General features: G+C 45.2%; 1 protein-coding gene across 1 annotated transcript in view; it reads right to left on the bottom strand.

Moving 5' to 3' along the window:
• Nucleotides 1–21,570, bottom strand: part of LOC147689264 (collagen alpha-4(VI) chain-like) — a 495,718-nt gene that overhangs the window by 210,954 nt on the left and 263,194 nt on the right. The window contains exons 5-6 of the mRNA XM_086942070.1: nt 18,349–18,936; nt 2,404–3,024 (exon numbers count right to left, since the gene is read on the bottom strand). Of these exons, the coding sequence (XP_086798196.1) occupies nt 2,404–3,024; nt 18,349–18,936 (1,209 nt within the window). The remainder of the gene's footprint in view (nt 1–2,403; nt 3,025–18,348; nt 18,937–21,570) is intronic.

Below are 21,570 nucleotides of genomic sequence, written 5' to 3'. Positions count from 1 at the left end.
CTATAGGTATATCTGCATGCATCAGCCACTCTTAAAACTGTGTACAGTGGAATAAAATCACAAAGAGCTTAAAATGCTAATGGAATTTCGAGCTCTAAAATAGCAGGTTTGGATTTAGGATTGTATTTCTTGGACCAAATAGGCCATATGTTATGTTATGACAACTGTCATGGTGTTGACAACATTTATGGTGGTGACAGAAATGATCACATCATTTTAAGGGCTTAGGTACCAGTTTTGGATCTACATCTATGGGTTCTCAGAATGTACTTCGAGGCAGCTATTTTGGTGGAAAGTATGACGTTACTACGCATACATTTACAATGCGGTACTTTACATCGCGTTTGTTACAACGCAAGTCGTTACAATGACTTGCGCTGGAGGGCGCCGAACTTAGGAATAGTATGATTTACTATTCCAACTCGAGTCTACATACAGTAGGGAAGGTGTTGGAATAGTAAATCATACTATTCGTTAGGTTAGAGCGCCATCCAGTGAAAGTCATTGTAACGACTTGCGTTGTAATGCCTGCGATGTAAAGGCATTGCGATGCAATGCCCGCGTTGTGAAGGATGTTTCCCATTTTGGTGGCCAGAGTAGGACTCACTTTTTGCATATAACTTTGCCTGACCCGTCTTCCCAGGCTTAGACTGTATTTGCTCTGCGTTATCTGTCGTCATCTAGTCGAACGCTCTTGGAACCCTTTATTTAGAGCTACTTGTGATTGCACTCTCTGTAAAGAATGATGCTGAGAAAGATAATGATCCCTTTCAGTTACTTTGAATCTTTTTCTTGTATCTCTACAATGTCGAAAAGCTTAATTAGAGATGGTTTTTCCTTGGCCATGTGATCTGGAGCACAGATGAATTCCTGCTCTGTTGCAAAGTTGGTCAACACTTCTTTTTAAAAAAAATATTTTACTTTTTCTATGTCAGCTTTTCACTTACTAAACATAGATGTAGCAGTGGTGAGAAAACTGACATTGAGTTTTAAACAGTTAAGTGGACTATCTGGAGGGAGGTCCTTTGCCCTATGAGCTCTAGACCAATTGAAGCCATTGGCCTACAACTAACTGCTGCAGTGTGAAGTCTGCCATTGACAGCAATGGTTGTTGGGCAATCTCAGATTCTGAGAGAGCATCTAGAAATCCAGGCTGATCAACCCTGGAGTGGTCACAAAGCAAACAGAGGAACTAAAGTTTGATGAAATAAGTAACACAACCCACTCTGTGCCACCGCACACCCTTAAGAGTGTTTTGTGAGTGCAGACTGGGACACTGGTGTAACGAAAATTGAGGGGGACACCCTGCATGGTGCGAAGAGGGGCCCCTCCAGGCTCAATTAGGAGCTCTCTGGCCAGAGTGATGTGCCAATGAGGCCCCTTGGAGCTTGGGGCCCCCCCGCACTGCAGGGGCTGCAGGAGCTTGTGTTACGCCCCTGGCTTGGGACATTGCAGCCTTTATTCACAGCAAATGTGCTGTTTATCTTGCATGCATGATTGGCTGTTTGAAATTGCGGATCCACATTTCAGTGTGCAGGTGTCGACCTAGCCTCACTTTTAAAGGGTAAGCTGGGATTTGTTATCACCCAGTGGGCGCCATTGGTAGGCCCACTAACAGTGTTCTACCTGTATGTGGCATAAGTCAGTTTGCTTGCGGATGTCCTCTTTGCCTCTGCAGATGGGTCTGTCATAGAGCACGAGGGCAACAGATCACTAAATATACATGGTGGCTACACCTATGCAAATTAGGAAATAGCCCCTTGAAATTGTGCTGAAGCATATTTAGCACCCAAAGTGTCTGCAGCCCTTTCTGTAATTCCAAAATGTCCTGTTGGTATCAAAAGCAGGTGATCAAGTACATGCATCCCCTGGGCAATTTGTATAATACAGCCCCAGATGTATTTAGTAGGATTTTAGGCAGATGTGGTGCAGTGGCGTAGCTAGGCCTTATGCTGCTATGGCGGCTCTTGCGTTTGCCGCCCGTGGCGGGCGAATGACACAACGAGGGGTGTTGCTGATTCCAGAAGTCACCGCCCTGCGACGGATGCAGGTAAGAGCGGGAGGTGAAACCACCACCCCAAAACTTGTGCTGCCTGGGCGGACTGCCTCCCACTTTGCTGTTTCTACGCCACTGATGTGGTGAGCACTTGAAATTAGTCTTAAGTGACAGAAGGAGAACGGGCATTTTTTAACATATTGTCTAAGATACATGCTAATAGCACCTAAAGTGGTTTTTACTATTACTTTGGAAAATAAGGAACAATTTATATGTTTTTAGTTGCACAAGCATAAAGATTTCTATAGCAATAATAATAGAGCAATGGATTATTTTTTAGAAACAATTACCAATTTAGTTCATGCAAGACTTATGTTTGCCTCTTACCCACTCAGTCATTTACTCACCTGCTGGGGACCTTATAGCCGGCGTCAATGCCCTTGCGATAACGTCAAACTTCTGCTCAATTTGGGATTGTAGGATGTCCAGAATTTCTTGGGGTAGTTCACTGAGTTGCTGCATATCGTTTAGCTGGAAGGCAAGTGGCGGGGTAGCTATGCTTGCCAGTTGTTCCAGATCAGACTCCTTGACACCAACAGATACAACCGTGACTCCCGAAGATCTCAATTCTTTGGCAGAGCTTAGAACATCATCCTTCGACTTCCCGGCAGTGAGGAGCACAGCGTACTGCGGAACACCTTGGTTAATTCGACTTCCCCCTTCTTCAGTAAAAAAGGTGGAACGTGTATAACGCAGTGCATTCCCAGTCTGTAGGGGACCTCCTTTGAAGGACAATCTCCTCCGAATATGGTCTAGCACCTCTTCCCTGGATGGGTAGGTATTCAGAAGAAACTCGGTTTGGGGTTCCCCGCTGTATTGAGCCAGGCCAATCTGATATTTTTTGATCCCTACATCTAATTTTTCGACAATGCTGGAGAGAAACTCCTTCATCTGCTGAAAAGTTATTGCACCCATGTTCACAGAAGAATCAATGAGGAAAACCACATCGGCAAAGTGTTTAGAAAACGCTAGAAGAAACAAAAACAAAACCAACATTAATTAATCAAAAAACAAAACTTGTATTTTAAACATTTTCATTAAAAACAGTCACTGGTACTCTTGGTCCTTTTCAGGTACTATGGGGCAGATTTCCAAAACCCTTGGGCCACTTTGGCGTCATTTTTAACATGTTAAAAATGACGGAAAAGTGTCTCAAGGGGCTTGTAAATCTGTCCCTATGTATTTGTCAGTTAGCAGATTGGGAGGATTTGCCACCATTTTGTTTGCTTACTGACCCATCATGATTGTTCTTGCTGCCCATTGTACCTCCTAAGTCAGTTGGATTCCATGGCTGTCTCTGACCTAGCAATGAGGCACTAGGGGTACAATTCTGGGCCATATCAGGGGGAGATTGACCATTTCATCCTATGCTTGGCTCTGGTATGATATGAAAGGAGCAAAGTCCTGGATTCTTCTCATTGCCCATGTAATTAATTCACTGTGATCTCCCACCTTTTTGTTCATATAGACACATGAGCAAACTCAAGCACCACCTAAATAAAACTGGCTCCTGCCAAAACACCTACTCAACTACAACAACACCCCTCTCTGCCTGCGACCTGGGGGGATCACGCGGCAGCCAGTGGTCTGGCGACCTGCTTGGTCTGTGACCTGTGTGGCAGCACGGCCAGCTGTTTGGCATGGGGCGCTTAGTGGCATTTCAGGTAGCCCTGGCCTACACTCCATCTGGCTGGCTGGTCCAGGCCTCTGGGTACTTATTGGCGCTGGTATGCAGCCGTGGCGTGTACTCGCATGTTTTGGAAGTGACACCCCCTGTGTGTGCGCAACCTTTGAGACACTCCTGTTTGGCACCAGTAGTGCGGCCTCTGCTGGCGCTGGGAGCAGGAGCCCTGGTCTTTGCCATGCAGAACTTCTGAATGGCCTCCCCTCGGCTGCCCCTTTCTGGCATCTTACCAACTCTGCTTTGCGATTGAGAGACCCAGCTATGACCGTCCCCTACATGAATAACTAAACCTGAAGGTGAGGTGAGTGTCCCTCGCAAATCCAATACTCAACATTGTGGGATTTCCTAAACTGTGGAGCCTGGGCCTCACTTAGCTGCACACAATGGTCCTGATTCACAGAACTAACTTAAGACAAAATCCTAAACTTACTACTTTTGGTATTCACAGAAGTTAGGATTTTGTCTTAAGTTTGTCTTAAGACAGACTTAAGACAAAATCCTAACTTGTCTGTCTTAAGTCTTTCTTAAGACAATAGTAAGACAAAATCTTAACTTCCGTGAGTACCAAAAGTAGTATGTTTAGGATTTTGTCTTAAGTTAGTTCTGTGAATCGGGCCCTATGTCATCTGCCAGACCTGATCCCGCTGCAGTGCATTTCTTTCTCCTTACTGGTGTTTGGATGGGAGGACTTATTTTACAGTGGTCTGCGTGTACCTTGGCCCCCTCTTAGCTGGAGGAGCTTGAGATGTTATGAATTAGCGCTTTGCCTCCTTACTTACGAGAAAGCATTCTAATAACGCTTCTAAAACCACACAAACCTCAGGATCAATCGGATTACTACAGCCCCCTCTCATTAATCAATACTGACACGCAAACACTTGCTGAAATGTTGGCCAACAGGCTGATCTTGTTGCCCGCTGGCCTTGTGCTGTCTGACCAGGCTGGGTTCATCCTTAAGCGCTCCACTTCTCATAACCTCAGGATGCTTTTCGGACTCTGCACCAGCTGAGGCCCGACGGAGAAGAAGTGTCTGTCTTCCTTGATGCCACTAAAGCTTTTGACTCTCCTTCAGTGGCCCTTTTTACCCATGGCCAATCAATGTCTTGCTGTTGGACCTCATCCCTGTTGGCAAAGGCCCTCATCAGGGTTGTTCTCTGTCACCCTTGCTTTATGCTCTGGTGACTGAGCCGCTGGCCACGCCCATTCGTCAACTTCATGGCTATAGGGGCCTGGCTTTCTCGTAATGTAATATTGTGAAATCATTTGATGTGGACACATTTACCCTCTTTTTGAATATCCCAGGAGTGAATCTGGACTCGGTTATATACATATTTTCACTGTACCGGGAGGTGTCTGGTATAGCAATTAATAGGACCAAAAGTCTTCTATCTTCCCCCTTACTCCGGCTACTATGATTCGCCCGCTCTCGATGCCATTGCGCTGGGTGACTGACTCCCTGAAATACCTGAGGATTCAAAGTAGTGCCAGCAAGCCGGAAGTCGTGCTTGAGAATTATGGAGTAGTGATATTGGCGTTTGAAGATCAGAGACATGGATGGAATAAATTGCCTCTTTCATTGATGTCAAATCTTCTGCGGCTGCTCTATCTTTTTATGAATGTACTTATTCTTCCACCTCGTCGTTTTTTTCGTACCCTAAGCACCCGTATGGTGTGCTATGCCTGGGCCGGGGGGGGGGGGGGGGCAACCTAAACTCTGCTTGGAAAACCTAACTCTACTAGACTTGCTCGATCTGTTCACTTTCTCTTGTATCCGGCCGAGACTCGAGGATTATTATCCTGAGTTCCCAGCGGCACCGTCTGAAAGTAAGGCACTTACACTCCTCCTCACTGCACCTTCTATCTCATCATTATGCTTCTGTGCAGTGGCGGCTGGTGACATTTGAAAGTGGTAGGGCGTAAAAGCTGGGTATAAGTGTTATGTCGCTAGCGTGCGAAGCACAGAAGCCCAACCAACAGAAAGGGTGTTTGGGGGTTCTTCCCCAGAGAAAAGTTTGAAGAAAACAGTGGCAAATAGTACATTTGAAAGCAAATTTGAGAATGGAAGAAAGTTTAGATAGCAATTGTGAACGTGTGCTGTTAAAATATTTAAGCATATCAGAACTGACCCATATCTAACTGCATTAAAAACATTCAACAGTTTCTGTAGTGAGCCACTTATACAAGTGGACATTAGTACACCAAAACTCAAACTGTCACACGTAAGCAATCTGAAGACTTGGCAGCTGTAAATAATAACTTTGACTGTCAGATCACCAATTAGCAATTAAAAGGCTTAAAAGCTCACAAAAAGCAACTTAATTGCTCCAAATGTGAATGTCACCTCAGACCAGCTTTCGCCTTTCCCCTCTTTATTTTCACTCTAGTCTACACACTCCAGCAGGCGGCATTGACCAGGGACAAAAACATCCAGCTCACAATTTATGACTTCCCAACAATAAAACCAGCAATTTACAGAGCATTGGTTGCGACAATCAAGGGTTCACTGATTTGGACAAATACCAAGCACCTTCCCAAGCATTCATATAATACAATCTCTTAGCTTCCCAAATTACAATACACAGTATCATTCATTCTGAATGTTGGCGCAGTTCAACCTCGGAGTGCAGCAACTCTTACTCATCTTCTGTGCAACCTGAGATGCCACTGCGTTCGCTGCATGCCAGGGTTGGATGGGAGGCAGCTGTGTGTAAATCTCTGCAAGGAGTGGGTGGGTTCCTGTGGTCTGACGCAATCCCTTTCCCACCAAAGGCAAGCTTTGCCTTGTACTTTTTCGTTTTCTTCAGCAAATATATTTCAGTCCACGAGGGCGATTTCATGCACTTAGCCTGGCTTTGCCCCCCTATTTTGGCATACTGAATTGCTGTCTTCTCCACATTCTCTGATATTTTACACGTGTATCTACACCCATCACCAGGGCTGTCGCGTCTATGTCTCCCAACGGAGATACCAGGCGATAACAAAAGGTTTCTTGTCTTAGCATTGCTTCTTGCTAAATACGGGGTGTCCTGCGTGTGGGCCTGGGAACCAGCAACCACCATCAGGGATTGGTTGTTAGATAAGGCACATTGTCAGGAGCAATTGGAAATATACTACTCCATGCTACCTCTAACTAGCAGGCCCAGAATCACCGGGGGTCCACTGTAGGGTTTTCTGTTAATGCAATCCCCCGACTCACCAACCCAACTTCCCGAACTCATATGTTGCATTTTAGTGAGTCTATGGCGCTGCCACTGCTGAAATGGTCTACTTCTAGTCTTCGCTCTTACAACATATGCCATGCATGAATTGCAGTATGATTGACTTGTTCTTATGCAGCACCTAATTGATTCCACATTATTGATTGTTTTATGTATGGAGACACTGTCATTTCTGTAATGGTTTTACTTTGAAACATATAAATAAATAATTAAAAAAAATATGGCCATTTGGCCAAACAACAAATACCAAATGGAATGTGGCTCCGCACTCGTTTTCAGTTGGTAATAGTCTGTATTGTTTTCAACAATGTGATTGGTGCTTCATGTGAATCTCCCACTGAGCTTTTGGGGGTAACTATACCAAACAAAAATCTTCCAAAACAAAATGACCATTTTATTTCTCTCCCAATAGCAACGCCCACACACATCACCGGTACCTCAGGGACATCCACCTGCAAGGCATCACTAATGTTATGAAATAAGCATTCGTTAATTTCATCATCATTTTTCTGTAGGCACACCAATGCTCTGCAATGATCTTCTCTGCAGCAACCTTACTTACACTTGCAGACTAGACTGCCCATCACGCTTTCCCAATCAGTACAATGCTACAACACGTCCGTCAGAAAACGTATGTAAAACACCTTTGTCGTGCTACAATATTCTTTTATGGCACTCCCAGAAACTTTCCACAGCCAGAAAAATAACCTGCTAAATACATTTCTCTACCCCATGGGAAGCCTACATGAACCAGTCTAAACCCAAGACCTCCAAACCCTCTTCTTCTCTGTATAACCAAGTGCTGATTGGAAACAAAAACATCCATCTGGAAACTTGAAAAACACTGGAGCAAGACATATCTCCTACCCTCAAGACTTTACAACATTAACATAGCCAAATCCAAGCTCGACATCAACATCGACTCGCAAATAAGGAATGGCTTTCCATTCATTCCTATGAGCCTACAGGCCCATAGCAAGGAATGGGAAATTGCATGCGCAATTTGTGTGTACCAATAGGTCCTCGCAAATTGCGCATGCAATTTCTGGGTGCAAGGGTGTCAAAAGGACACCCTGTTGCACCCCTGAAATTGATCTGCGCACATATGTTGGGCACACACATGCCCTAAGGGCATGTGTGTACGCAACATGAAACTTGCACAAAAGGGCATTTTTCAAAGCTTTTGCAAATTACCATGAAGTTCAATTTCATGGAAATTTGCGACCCCTATTAGGAAAATAGCTATTCTTAAGTGGTTCTTGCATTGCATTTAAGGAATCGCAAATTGTGATTCCTTAAAGACAATCGCAATTTGAAAACTTGCAAATATTTGGAATTTTTTTAAGTGCGCGTGGCAAGTTGTTTCATGCATCGCAAAAGCTTAATTTAAAACTACCAATTTTTCCGATTTGCACCGTTTGCTATCGCAAATAGCTTTGATGCATGTGCCTGATTGTCTTTCCCCTTGACACTCAGACTGAAACTACATTGCCAGGTGCCACTCCATCCAACCGCTTGCGCCCTCCTCAAATCATTCTCATGTTAGGTACACTTACTGACATACTCTTTTGTAACAGGCACCTTCACTAACTTCCTAAAAGCTGGGCACATACACCTGTTTCTGAAAAAATCCAACATTTACCCTGATGCACTTTTAAGATACCAGGCACATGTCTAAAGAAAGTGCAGGCCACCCTCCTACACAACATATGAAGGGAACATTTCATAAACAGCTTCAGATGTAGGAATTTGGGTTCGGTCCCCACTCTAGCCAATAAAGCATTTCTATCCATAAACCCTGCACTTTCCAAGCACGTTAGAGCTCTGCATCCATATGTCCTTAGTACAAAGTCTAGATTCAGACTGCGTGTGGGAGGTCAGAACCATACAGCAGTATCTTTTTGTCCAGATAGAAATAAATGTTGTCTGCCATTGGGCGCACTCATTAAGGTCCTTATCTCAGGGGCTAGAACCCAAAAAGTATGGCGAAGGAGAGGTGGGGCCAGTGGACACATGGGCTTGCCCCCCCTGGATCGACGGTGCGTCCGGTGTGGGCCCTAGGGATGGGCAGTGGGGGCAGCTGCCCAGGGCCCGGCGACTTTTACTAGGATGGGGCCCCCCACGAGTCCATCATGCTTTTGAAATGGTCCCATTGTTCCAGGTGGCAGCTCCCTCCATTTGGGGCTCGCAGACTTGGAGAACTGTGAAAGAAGCAAGGCGAAGGGCGGGGGAGGGGCTCTCCTGGGCCCGGCTGCCATGGGCTGAACCGGCAACATGACACTGCATCCCTTTGAGGTGCGGCAGACTGGGCAGGGCAGGGTTTGTGGCCGTCATTAGCTTTCCCTGCATCTCTTTCTCTTGGCCTAATCGCTGCATCTGCATGATAACAGCGTTAGGCAGACACTTGAACTGGTGTGAGGTGTGAAGCATTGATTGCCACTTTATGGACCTTTTTTAATATATGACAAATTTTTGTTAATACTGTATAATTTGTTTATTTATGCTAATTGTTGAATTTTATGTAATATTGTCATTGATGTATATTTGGTTTTAATATGAATATTGATTAAATGAAAAATTGTCTTTTTTACATTTAAGTGCTTTTGTGGTTCCTTTTTGCATTTTTCCTTCCCTTCTGCTTGTTATTATGCTATGATACACACACAGTGAAGTGAGCCCTGCCCCTGCATGAATGGAACGCAGAGCATCCTGCAGGCTCACAACACAAAAGCAGAGTGACCTCACACAACAATGGGCTCTGCTCACTTCCAAAGGAGGGAAAGGGACAAGAGCAGAAAACAGAGAGGTGGTTATTATTATTATTTTTTTTATACAATTTTGTTTTGTTGTTTTATTTTACAAACAAGCATGTGCATCCAAAAGTAACAAGAACAGAGTCAAACATAAATAGTAACTACAGTTGAGTATAATCGCTTACTGTTTTTTATTTTCATGTCATTTACATGAAACAAAGGAATATTGAACAATTGGGTCTGTAAAAGAATAGTAGAGATGACAACATTGAGTTGGTAGGAAGGAAGGAGGGGTGACCCTACATCTATCCTTACCACCCTGAGGTGAGTGCAAAGAACCGTCTAAGATACACCCAAGCTATTTAACCCATCAAACCACACACCATTCCTTGTTTTGCACATCTGAAAAGGTAGCGCTACTCCCCAGCATCATGTTCGATCACTCCTGAAATCTTGATTCCTGTGTTCCTGGGTACGTCTAAGGAGGTCTGGTGTTCTTTTTAGGTTTTAATAGAAGTATTGAGGGAGAGGCACATCTAAAAAGGGTTAGACAAACAAAAGAAAGTACGAGCTTTGGGGAGATGACAGAGTACAGCAGAGAGCTAAACATAAGGGGCAAAACAGCTATATAGAACAAAAGGCTTAGGGAAAGGGAGATGGGGAAGGAGTGATGTGTATGTAATGGCAGAATCAATGAGAGAAGGGAAGAATGTTGGTTAGGCAAAAGGAATAGCATGCAAAAAAAGAAATGTAACCGGTTTGGTGAGAGTGAGAGGGTAGAAGAGGGGAGAATGTTGTAAGTTACATAAGAGCAGTGGTGTAGCACAACATGATGGAGTCCCTCTGTGCAGAATGTGATAATGGGCCCCTGAGTCTCCCACATCTCACAGATATTCATTGGCCCTGGGCTGAATGGGAGCCCCCTGATGGGTTGGGGGCCCTCTGAAGTGTTGTGGGCCCATCTGTGCTGCAGGGGCAGGTATTGCATCCTGGCACAAGAGGTGTAGCAAGGTAAGAGGCCGGGGAGTAGAGTGGTGAATAGCAGCGCATGTATGGGGAAGCAGAAGCTACAGGGGCAGAAACAGCGAATGTAGATAAGAGGTGAGAGAGATAAAACATGAAGAGTTGAGCATGGAGGGGAGAGGTGGACCTGAAGGGGGCAGAATCAGTGAATAAAGTTAATGCCGGAGAGAAAGATGAAAGGTGAAAGGCAGTGCTTGGATAGGAGAGGTAGATATAAGAGAATCAGAACCATTAGGATAACATAAGTGTCATGGAGAAGGAATGGTGAGTGTTATATGTAACAGGCAACACAACCAAGATCGGGTACGAGGCTGGGAGAGAGAGGCAGGGGAGAGGTAGATTTCAGACAATTGTCCACTGTACCATCATTGAAACGTTTGCTGATGCGGATCTCTCTAGAACTTTTGTTCAGAATAGGGAGGAGGAATTAGTGTCCAGTCAGTTCCCCTGGTCAGATATCCAAATCAAATGCAGAACAGGACACTTGTACCTACGTTACACTAGGTTGCTTAGATAACCCTCATAAACGCTATGTTAGTTTTGTCGCGGTTTATATCGTTTTTCCGCCTCACATAAGCGTTTTGGCATTTATCATTGGGTCATCTAGCGTGCTATATGCCAGCCTCAAGCCTGAGGCGACCTCTGGTGTGGCGTAGTAGTGTCCAGAGATGTGCACAGATACCTCCACATTGAAGGTTTAGATATAAAAAACAAACCTACATCCAAAGAAACTCCTTTAATTATAATAGGGTGCGGTTTGTTATTAAAAATAGATGGGTATGTTCTTAGATCAAGTTACTGGATCTTTGCATATCACTTTACTCACAGAGTCAACATGTTTCTGCTCCTTTTTGCCCAGCGGGTCTATGGAGCATTCGTCAGGACAAAACGCAACACAATAAAATTACTACTCACACCTTTTGTGCAGTACTCAGTGGTCTTAAATAGTTACCCACTTATTTATCAATGTTCGATTCACCAGTAATATAAATCAGATATAAAACATTTTTTCTTATTGGGGGTATATCTTGGCATATTTTATATTACTTCCATTTTAGAAGATAAAGCATTCATTTATGCATATAAGGAGTTTCTTTGGATGTAGCTTTGTTTTTATATTTAAACCTTCACTGTGGGGGTATCTGTGCACATCTCTGGACACTACTACGCCACACCAGAGGTCGCCTCAGGCTTGAGGTTGGCATATAGCACGCTAGATGACCCAATGATAAATGCCACAACGCTTATGTGGGGCGGAAAAACTATATAAACCGCGACAAAAACGAACTTAGCGTTTATGAGGGTTATCTAAGGAATCTAGTGTAACGTAGTTACAAGTGTCCTGTTCTGCATTTGATTTGGAGATCTCTCTAAAACCACATCAACCTGATTTTGAATTGTTTAGTTTTTTTCCGGCCATTTTTAGTTTTTCCCTCTGTTTCATTGTAGTTGCCAGGTTGTCTGCTGTGGTGGCGCCTCACAAGATTTTTCTCTCCCCCCCTGTGGGTTTCTTTGTTTATTTAAGCTTTATCTTATTAGACTTTTAGGTTTCGCCCTGGCCGAGGCACCTGCGAAGCAGGTGCTCTGCCCAGGGCGAAATCTTATGATCCTACAGTATGGGGCTTCGTCCCACCTCTGTCTTCCATTGGCTAGCTCCATAAATGGAGGCTAGCCATTGGAAGAGATTGGCTGTCAATCACGCTTTCCCCGTGAAAATGCGATTGGGGGGCGTTTCTGACTCTTTTTTTAAGTCCCGCCCCTTGTTGCCGTGTGTCCCGGGCCGCGCTGTGATTGGCTGCCGGCCCAGACACCCCCGTGGCGTCATTCCCCGGGCCGCGCTGTGATTGGCTGCCGGCCCGGACACCCCCGTGGCGTCATTCCCCGGGCCGCACTGTGATTGGCTGCCGGCCCGGGACCTGACTTGTTTTTTTTTTTGCATGGCATGCGGAAGGGAAGGAGGGTGGGAGACGCGGAAGCCCCTTATATGAATGAAAATATATTTGCTATTTAGTTGTAAATGTTAAGTTTAGTTTGCTGGGTGATTTGTAAGAGCTGCCTTGTTTGCATGTAGAATTTGTTTGCTACAACACCGACGGGAACCTTGACATTTCTTGCGGGCAAGATTAGCTGGATGGCGGCGAGCACAACCCCCTCGTACGTGCTTTCACATGTAATCTTCTGCTGCAGCTCCGCGGTCGGCCCTCGCTCCCACACAGCTCATGAGCGGGGTGCATTGTAAATGCTTGTTCTCCTTAGCGTCAGTGCCTCCTCGCGTCGCTAGTGACTGATTCAAGAAACCACTAATTGAGACCGTTTCACTCGCGACTGCTTCACTTAACAAGGCAGAGACCTCTTACCCTGGTCTCAGCTGGATGAGGGTTAGGTATTGTTGACTGTTTTGTCCGTATGGTAATTGAGCATAAAGCACCACTTCAGCTCCTCGGAGAGCCGTGAAGAGAGCCAAGAGCTCGCATTCCCGCAGTGTCCCTGGTGTGCAATCAGACTCGGGCCAAAAGTATGCGCGCAGGACTGCCCCAGGGAGGCTCGGTAATGAGCGCGGGCCTAAAGGAAGTCTGCGTGCGCGTGAGGTCATCACCGGGAACGAGGGCCGCGCGAGCCTCGCGGAACTGTGAAGAGATTGCGTACCTAGTACATCCTCTGAAAGAAAAGACACTTTAAACAAACCACAAAAGAACACCTTTACAATTATTTCAGCTAAAACGTGATCATAGCTCGGGGCTAGCTTCCAGACATCTCCCATGCCCAAACTCATCCTAGCCAATAGGTCTCTGCGTGCTGACACTATAAAGCCCTTGACGTCATCTGCACGTCAATTAGTGCGGCTGGTGCATTGTCACCGGGGCCTATGGGTACGAGGCCCACCGTGTCCCTGGGTTGGCTGTCTGTCACTATCCATCTGGGGGGTTCGAAGGTAATTTTTTCCTGTTTACATTAGAGCCCACTGCACCCTCGCTAAGGCATATAACAGATACGAATAGGTGAAATACCTGCTGTAAATCTTGCTTTATACAAAAGGGTTTAATGTTTGCAAATGCATTATTCCAAATAGACGTGCTTTTTATAAAGAGACTTAATTTAGAGACTGCTTTGTATGGGTGCACAGATTTGATTGGCACCTCACTGCCTACATGGCTGTATTTTTATGTGTCCGGGAGGTGAATAGTGAAGGCGTCAAACCGCCCCCATCCGATATACGCGTAGCCGATATACTCACTTCAGTATGTACCGACCTGCAAGTACTGTAACGTGTATTGCATTCAGGAGGGTTCAGTCGTAGCTGGGAAAGGGTGTCTTGTGCTTTACAATCTTAATATTGCCACACTACGTCAGTCTCGTGGTGATATTCTCAAGATATACCACTGTTTATTGGAAGGGGCGCCAGCGTTGAAGTCTTTTTCACTTATGCCCTCATACCTTTGCGCGGTTTCTCGCCCTGTAACACTTTTAACCGTACCCCAAATAAAATACACAGCCTCATTGCACATTGTACAATTAGACAGTTGTGGTACCTTTGTATCGACTTCTGCCCCCAAAAGTGTGGGTCAGTTGATGCAGTTCTCATGTGCGCACACTTTGCTTGCGACCCAAAGTGATGAGTGGTTCTTAAATTCTGCAGATATATAGGCGTGTTTTTGTTAATAAAATAGGTATCACAGAGAGGGTGGGGATGTTGTGCTCATTATGTGCAAGTCTCCTTTGTCATGTTATCTGTCTGATGACTTTATAGTCCATCTTGGCAGGGATTTCCTGGAATAGAATACTGCTCCGCTGTATCCGTCACTCCAAGTGTGCTGTTTAGCAACATGTTCGGGCATGTCAGACCGCACTGAAGATCTCGTTTGCGTGCCCCCCATAAATGTTTTCTTGCAGATTTGTGCTCTATGGTGTCCACGTCAGCCAGACACGCCATAGGTGGATTCAGATCTTCTTTATATAAAGCCATTTAGTTTTACATCGATGATGCTACGCGAGTGAGAATACCGTTACACACGGAGTCACGGTTTGCGAGGGAACAGGCATACTAGCCGACACAAAAGCAAAATACGGAAGTGTACATTGAATGGACAGATAGATCCACGTGCATATTCCCGAGCAGTTAATACGGAAATGCCTTCATATGGAGTTTGTTGTATCACTTGATTCATTTCATTATGGTATTGCTAGTATTTTATCTTCAGCTGTGATTGCCAGGCTTACACTGAAATGCTAAATGGCAATGTTTCAACCCAGATACACTATGCGGGAGGGGCTTCCTCTCATTGAATAAGGCTTCTGGTTGCACAATAGTAGTCCTGTGACCCCCCGCCTGCAAATCCTCCCCTCCCTCGCTCCATACTGCAGGCTCACATCCACTCTCGGGGCACAGGAACTTGGGACGGAGGCCCGCAATTGCCAGGCCCAAGACGGAGACCGCTAGGCCGTTCATCCAGACCCGAGTTCTTCAAGCCCCCTCTGGATTCCTCGAGCTTTCACAGGTTCCGAGTCCGTCCCTGGGACCTTTAAGAGAAGGACGGCGACAAAGTCAAATGTCAGGCAAAGCGGAAGTGACATCGCATCATATGGGCAGACCGCTTGACTCACCCATAATCTTGTACCAGTCTCCTCTTCATGCAGAGGAACTATGGGATGGAGCTGATGCTATAGAAAGCAAGCAAGTTCCTTAACTCGCACCCTCTTCACTCCTGTCGGGGCCTTCAAGACAGCTGAGACCAGGTGAAGAAAGAGCAGTGTGTGGCTCTGTCTGTGTGTGTGGCTCTGTCTGTGTGTGTGTGTGTGTAGCTTTGTGTGTGTGTTCTGTGTGTGACTCTGTGTTTGTGTGGCTCTGTGTGTGTTGTGTATGTGGCTGTGTGTGTGTGTGGCTCTGTGTGTGTGTGTGTGCAAATGCAATAGGTGTCGCATTTGCGAGAGATTAAGCTATTGACATTTTAAATGACAATGCAATTTATTTATCTGTTTTCAAAACCAACACATAAATAAAGTTTGTCATTTACAATGCCAATAGCTCTAACTTTTAAGACAGGCGAGACCGTTGCATTGTAAATGCTTGTTTTAACATCTATTTAATACTTGTGCTGAAGCCCGAAGGATGGTGATGAAATAAAAAACTTTGCCCCCCCCGGAAATATTTCTGCGGATGCCCATGAGTGGACACCGACAAGGCTTTCCAGCTGAATTTAAACAAAGGGTAGAGTCAGTCGTGTCATAGTGAAGACCCCAGCCTGACTGCAGTAGAAGTAAACACAAGAAGGTCGGTCCTGTGGGAAGGATTTTTATTTTGTTTCTACACTTATGATTCTGCCAAAAGAACAGCAAAATCGACTTTTGCAAGTGGTACTAAGATAGAATTTATTTTCATTAGTTCTTACAACCTACAATCTTAATGCTATGGGTTTTGTGGAAGAAGTAACAAGAATCACACACCAGTCCAAACTGCAACCCGAAGGTATGGACCGGAGCTGACATCATGATGCTATGATATTGGGATCCAGATCTTTATAAAAAGTCGTCCTTGACTGTTCGAATATAATATGCAACACCAGATTGTGTATGTGTGAATCTAGGCTGCTTGTGGTATTGAACATGCACAGAAACTGGTTTGTTCATTTGTTGAGCTTTGAAGTTCAGCCCAACCCTTTTCAGTTCTTGGGAAAGAGAGGTATTCAATTATGGAAAACTGTACTTTCTCCTTTAGCCTCTCCAATTGCATCTGTGTTGTTTCTATGGCTTTAACTGAGGTTGCTGATGGAGGTCTGATCTGTGATTGATTTGTGTATCTTCCTCACCTAAAACGAGAGGAACATGAAAAGGGGCCACTCTCAGGGACATAATAACGTGTACCTCTAAAACTCAAACTGTGGAGTGTCCACTGGGTTCTCAATCCATTCTGGACCTCAGTGATCATGGTTGTCCAGAATGTGGCATTGTCCAATTGCATTCTTACCCAGGGTTCTACCTTCTTTCTCCAGTCATAAATCCAGGGCGGTCTACGTATATTACTGCCTCCAGAGCATGCTGGTCATAAGGTCAACGCAATGGATCAACTACAAAATTAGCAATTATGGAGCCAATACACTGACTCCAATTTTCCAGGCTCAGAAATGGAGGGATGAGGGAGGAGAGGGGCCTATGTGACATGCTCCAATGCCATAGCAAATCCTCTACTTCTATGAGCCTATGCTGGTTTGAACACCCGGCTCTGGGACGGAAATGCCCAGCATGTTCCCTAGAAGCCACTAGGGCCTTTGGTGGGTTGGCAACAGTGGAGTGATGTATTTTGTCTAAATATATAGCACCTTCAGAGAGTTAGTGAGAGCTTAAAACCAAATCAAGCCGTCTCAATAGAGGACCTTAGGAGTTAACTCAGATGCAAGGTGCAAACGTCACACTTTGCACTCAAGTTCATAACCAAATAGAAGTTTATTAAGCACAGACGAATACCAGCCTCATCCACCAGTAATGGCAACTCCTTTCTGAATGCTCAACAACACTCAGCATTCAAATGCACGCATTCAACAAAGCAACCTCAAAGTGTTCCAGAACAAGCAGTGATGCTATTACCTGTTGCACGTGCTGCATGCCTTGAACTAGGATAGCATACAAGACAACCAGAAGGGATGGAAACCAAAGTTGAAACAAAGGAGAAACCACTTTGGAATGTACTGATATTTCGAAGGAGCAACAAGGAAAGCATAGCAGAAACATGATTAATATGTGGTGATCAAGCCCAGGGGAAATACTTAAGACTTGACTTGATTCCAAGATAAGCACCTGCTTAAAAGGTATTGATTGCCCTCAATAGTAATTAGCCTATCAACTCTAATAGAAGCCCCAGTTGTATATAATTGTTTACAGGTTCAGGACTGAGCCAATCACAGCTGTCAATGTTCATCTTCCTTAAGCTGCAATGGGACATGACTCTGGGCCTCTGGATGCCTCTGGATTGGCCAGCTGTGATAAGGAAATCCAAAAAGTATAGCAAACCAAAGTGCAAGGTCTAGGGCACTCGATTTTATTGCTCTAAATGAAGTAGAAGAAATTACCATTTGAAAAAGAAGCAGCGACCAGACAACATTTACCTTATATTCTAAAATTAAATGAAAACCTTAGGATTATTCATTGCAAAGATGCACTCAAAGCAACATTTCTTTTGCAACAACTTTCATCTGCTTTTTGCAATGAAGATCAGGAGTGAATGGTAGCTGGGCCATTTAAATCATCAATGTAATAACAGGTGGTAAAACATCTCAGCACAAATTCCACTTGAAATGGTTATCGGGCATCTTACGCTCATAAGAATTGCCTGTGCACATCAATGGGCAATGACCTGTGGTAATAGTATGTCTGTCTATACTGGGTGCATTATCAGCACTGATGGACTTGCTCACATGGGCAAGTGCCATGAGGTTGGACCTGGTGATAAATGCAGTTGCTACCACAGGAGTGAGCATAGTCTAGTTTATTTCCTGGTTGGTGCTAGTGCAAAGAGGGTACGAATCATGCTCATGCCCATTTTATCATTAGCGCTTGGGTACAAAATACCCCCAAATAACATTGCATTAAATGATTAGTTATGATGATTAAATTCTACAGTACCTTGAATCTGGGCTTCGACGGAGAAGCAGATGTTTTGCAAGAAAGTACCTATGAAGCTCTCGAGGAGATCAAAGCTGGCAATGTCAAACTGGAATTTCTCAGTCGGTTTGCTTACTGCCTCATGAAGTGCTGCAGAATTTTTGATGCCAATCCCAATCAGGTAGATTGAAATCCCTCTGGCCTTCAAGGCTCTAGCAGGTTCTTTGATGTCATCAGTAGACTCCCCGTCTGTGATCAAAACAGTCACCTGTGGTACGTTTCTCTCAGCTCGGCTTCCCGCACTCGCCGTAAAGTAGTTTTTCCCAATGAAGTCCAAAGCTTTCCCAGTGTTTGATCCACCAGTTCTGTAAGGCAAATTCTGTATTCGTTCTAATATCTCCGCTTTTGAGGTGTATTCGTTTAGCAGAAACTCCTGGAAGGTGTCATCGCTGTACTGGGCCAGACCAATGCGGATTCTCTCACTGCTAACGTCAAGGCTGGAGACCAACGTAGACAGGAAACTCTTTACTCTCAGGAAGTTTTCTTGGCTAATGCTGGTTGAGCTGTCCACCACGAACACAATGTCTGCAACGGTGGCTCTCCTGCAGGCTTCAGGAGAGAAATAACATCTGGTAAACACTTTATGAATAGAAGAAACATTGCACAACAAGATGTGTGACCTGCCTGGCAAGTCATCAGGACCTGAATAAGGGCTGGTACCTTGCTGATGGAAACTACCAGTCACAACCTTGAAGAAATAATCATCTCCCGTGCAAACTCAAGGGGATCTAGACCTCTGGCTTTACGCATCTTTCACATGCACAACAATGTACTGTTAGTGCATCTCTAAGATGGTGCATGTACGCGTAGTGAGTTGGCAGGTACACCAAGCTCAGGAATAGTAGCGGTCACATTTATGGAGAGAGTTCCACACATTTCAATGCTACTGAGCTACGGAATGGAGGGAGAGGTAAAGAAAGATTAGAAGAGAGATAAAGTACATGTAAAATGATGTGCAATTCCAGTGGTGGTCTGTGCAGGTACGCGTGGTGGGGTGGGGCAGAGGCAGGCAGGAAGGGGGGGAAATCGACAGATGCCAGAGTAGGGAAAACTAAATATTAAATTATTTCTATTCCATCGTCCAATGACATCCCCTTCGCCCCGTCCTGTCTCGCCCCATCGCGCTTACCTGGACGGACCGTCGCTATGCAATTCAAAATCAAATCCTGAAATTGTGTGGAATGTGTAGACTAGTGTCTACGTTATTGGCCGTGAAGCGAGGAGACCAGAATTTCAAAAACAAATTCCTACATGAGGCCATATTATGTATTAGGGTTCACTTTCCCTGTTTGCGCCTGCTGCACCTTAAAACAGGTGTGCCGGGTGTAAACCGAGAAAGTGAGCCCTGTAACATAGAGTGCGCTGCCCCCCGTGCTGCTCTGGGGGCAGCGCATTCAAGTGTAATACGGAGTGGCTTTGAAGCAACCGCTCTGTGTTTTCACAGTGCAGGCAGCACCTCATCTGCATCTTGAAGCGGGATTAGAGATTCCCTCGCAGGAGGGTGCAGTCAGTGACTGCACCCACCTGCAAGGGGATTTTCCCCCAACCAGAGGGCTGCCATCTAGGGGCACACTGACAGTGCAACTCCTTTAAGGTGGCGCACTGTCGGTGCGTCTCCTGACAGCTTCTTTGCCTCTGTGCCGACGTCTGTAATACGCCACAGGCGCAGAGGCAAAGGGGTTCCCTCATTTGAATGGGGCACGCCCCCATGCAAATGAGGGAACACCCCCTGCAGATAGCACTGGTGCTTCATGTGCGTCAGCACTACCACTATTACAGAAGAGGCCGCAGACGCTTGTGCAGCTGCTTTTGGAACACTGAAGTGCGCAAGGGGCGCGCAAAGTGGGCGCAAACCTCCCCTGCGCCCCTGGGCACTTTTTGTAATATGGCCCTTGGTCAAAGTAGATGATCTCAAGGAAAGCCACTCTAACCATCTATGCTTCTCTTATCAGCCAAAGTGCCCAGAAGCAGGCACCGTTTCACCACCAGTGTTCAGCACCATATTATGTCTTCAATTTACCGTCACATTCATCCACTCTTCTTGGGTTACTTGTCAGTTACCAGGAGCACTTCAATGCAAGGGCTTCAATCATAGCAGTGAAAACTCTTTGCTAAACCCATCTCTAAGGCACACTCACACCTGTGTAGGATCACTGACAGAATATCCGAAACAAGAATAGCAAGTAAAGATTTAGTATTCCTAGAACCACATCTATGCACCTTGAAAATATATAAATATTATCAAGGTACATACATGTGGAGTTGTATATAGTAAAACGGTGCTTACCTATAGAAACCTACGTTCACAATATTATTGTCCTCGATATTCTTGACACAATATTTTGTACCACGAGAATTTATTTTCCCGATATGCTGTCTAAACACCCCAGGTATAATCCCAGGGTTACCAGACCATCAATGACAAGAGTCTACCTCTCTCTTAAACACCATCCCTCTCTAGCTCCCTTAGTTGCGTAATCCCTTGCCATGCTCTGCCCCCATTTCTTACACACACGCTCAAACAAAACTCACTGTAATATAGTGACAACAACTTCTAATATGTTCTCTCAATATCCTTTAATTTGCTATTTTCACACCTGACTGCCATCTCCTCCTCTCTGAACAGAGAACATCAGACAGAGATGACACGAGCAGCAAGCAAGACTTCTCACTGTAGAATTACGCTCGCTCTGCACGCCCTCCGAGGTATCTACTGAGCCCTTAATTAAGAGTTATAGGTACAACTGACCCATAACACTACAGCGTACTTCTTGACGCCCTAGGAAGAAAGGGTAAGTGCAATTATTTACCTACGCAGGACACGCAATAGTGACTTACCAATTCGGTCCTGAAGAAAGCCCTCCGACCCGACTGGGCACCCTTAGGGCGGAAACATGTCGACCGCTCGACCACCCATTTCTTGACACAGGTGCTATAGATCAGTAGCCCTTCTATTAACGCACCGCAATTCTTTTTAATCTTGCCCCACCCCTGGCTAAATAAATTTGAACCAGTGGCAAGGAGGCAATTTTAAGTTCAATCCACTCTGACCCTCACCACTCCTGATCACCATCCCTGAGCACTACTGCGAATAACCAGTTGGTCTCCCTCCTGGTGGAGTAAAGCACAGATAAGACCCAATGATGATGCTTTTCACGTAGGAAACAAAAGTGGACAACCAAG

This window comes from Lissotriton vulgaris, chromosome 10, assembly GCF_964263255.1.
Source record: "Lissotriton vulgaris chromosome 10, aLisVul1.2, whole genome shotgun sequence".
Taxonomy (NCBI): Eukaryota; Metazoa; Chordata; class Amphibia; order Caudata; family Salamandridae; genus Lissotriton; species Lissotriton vulgaris.
This window is presented reverse-complemented; position numbering and strand designations above follow the sequence as displayed.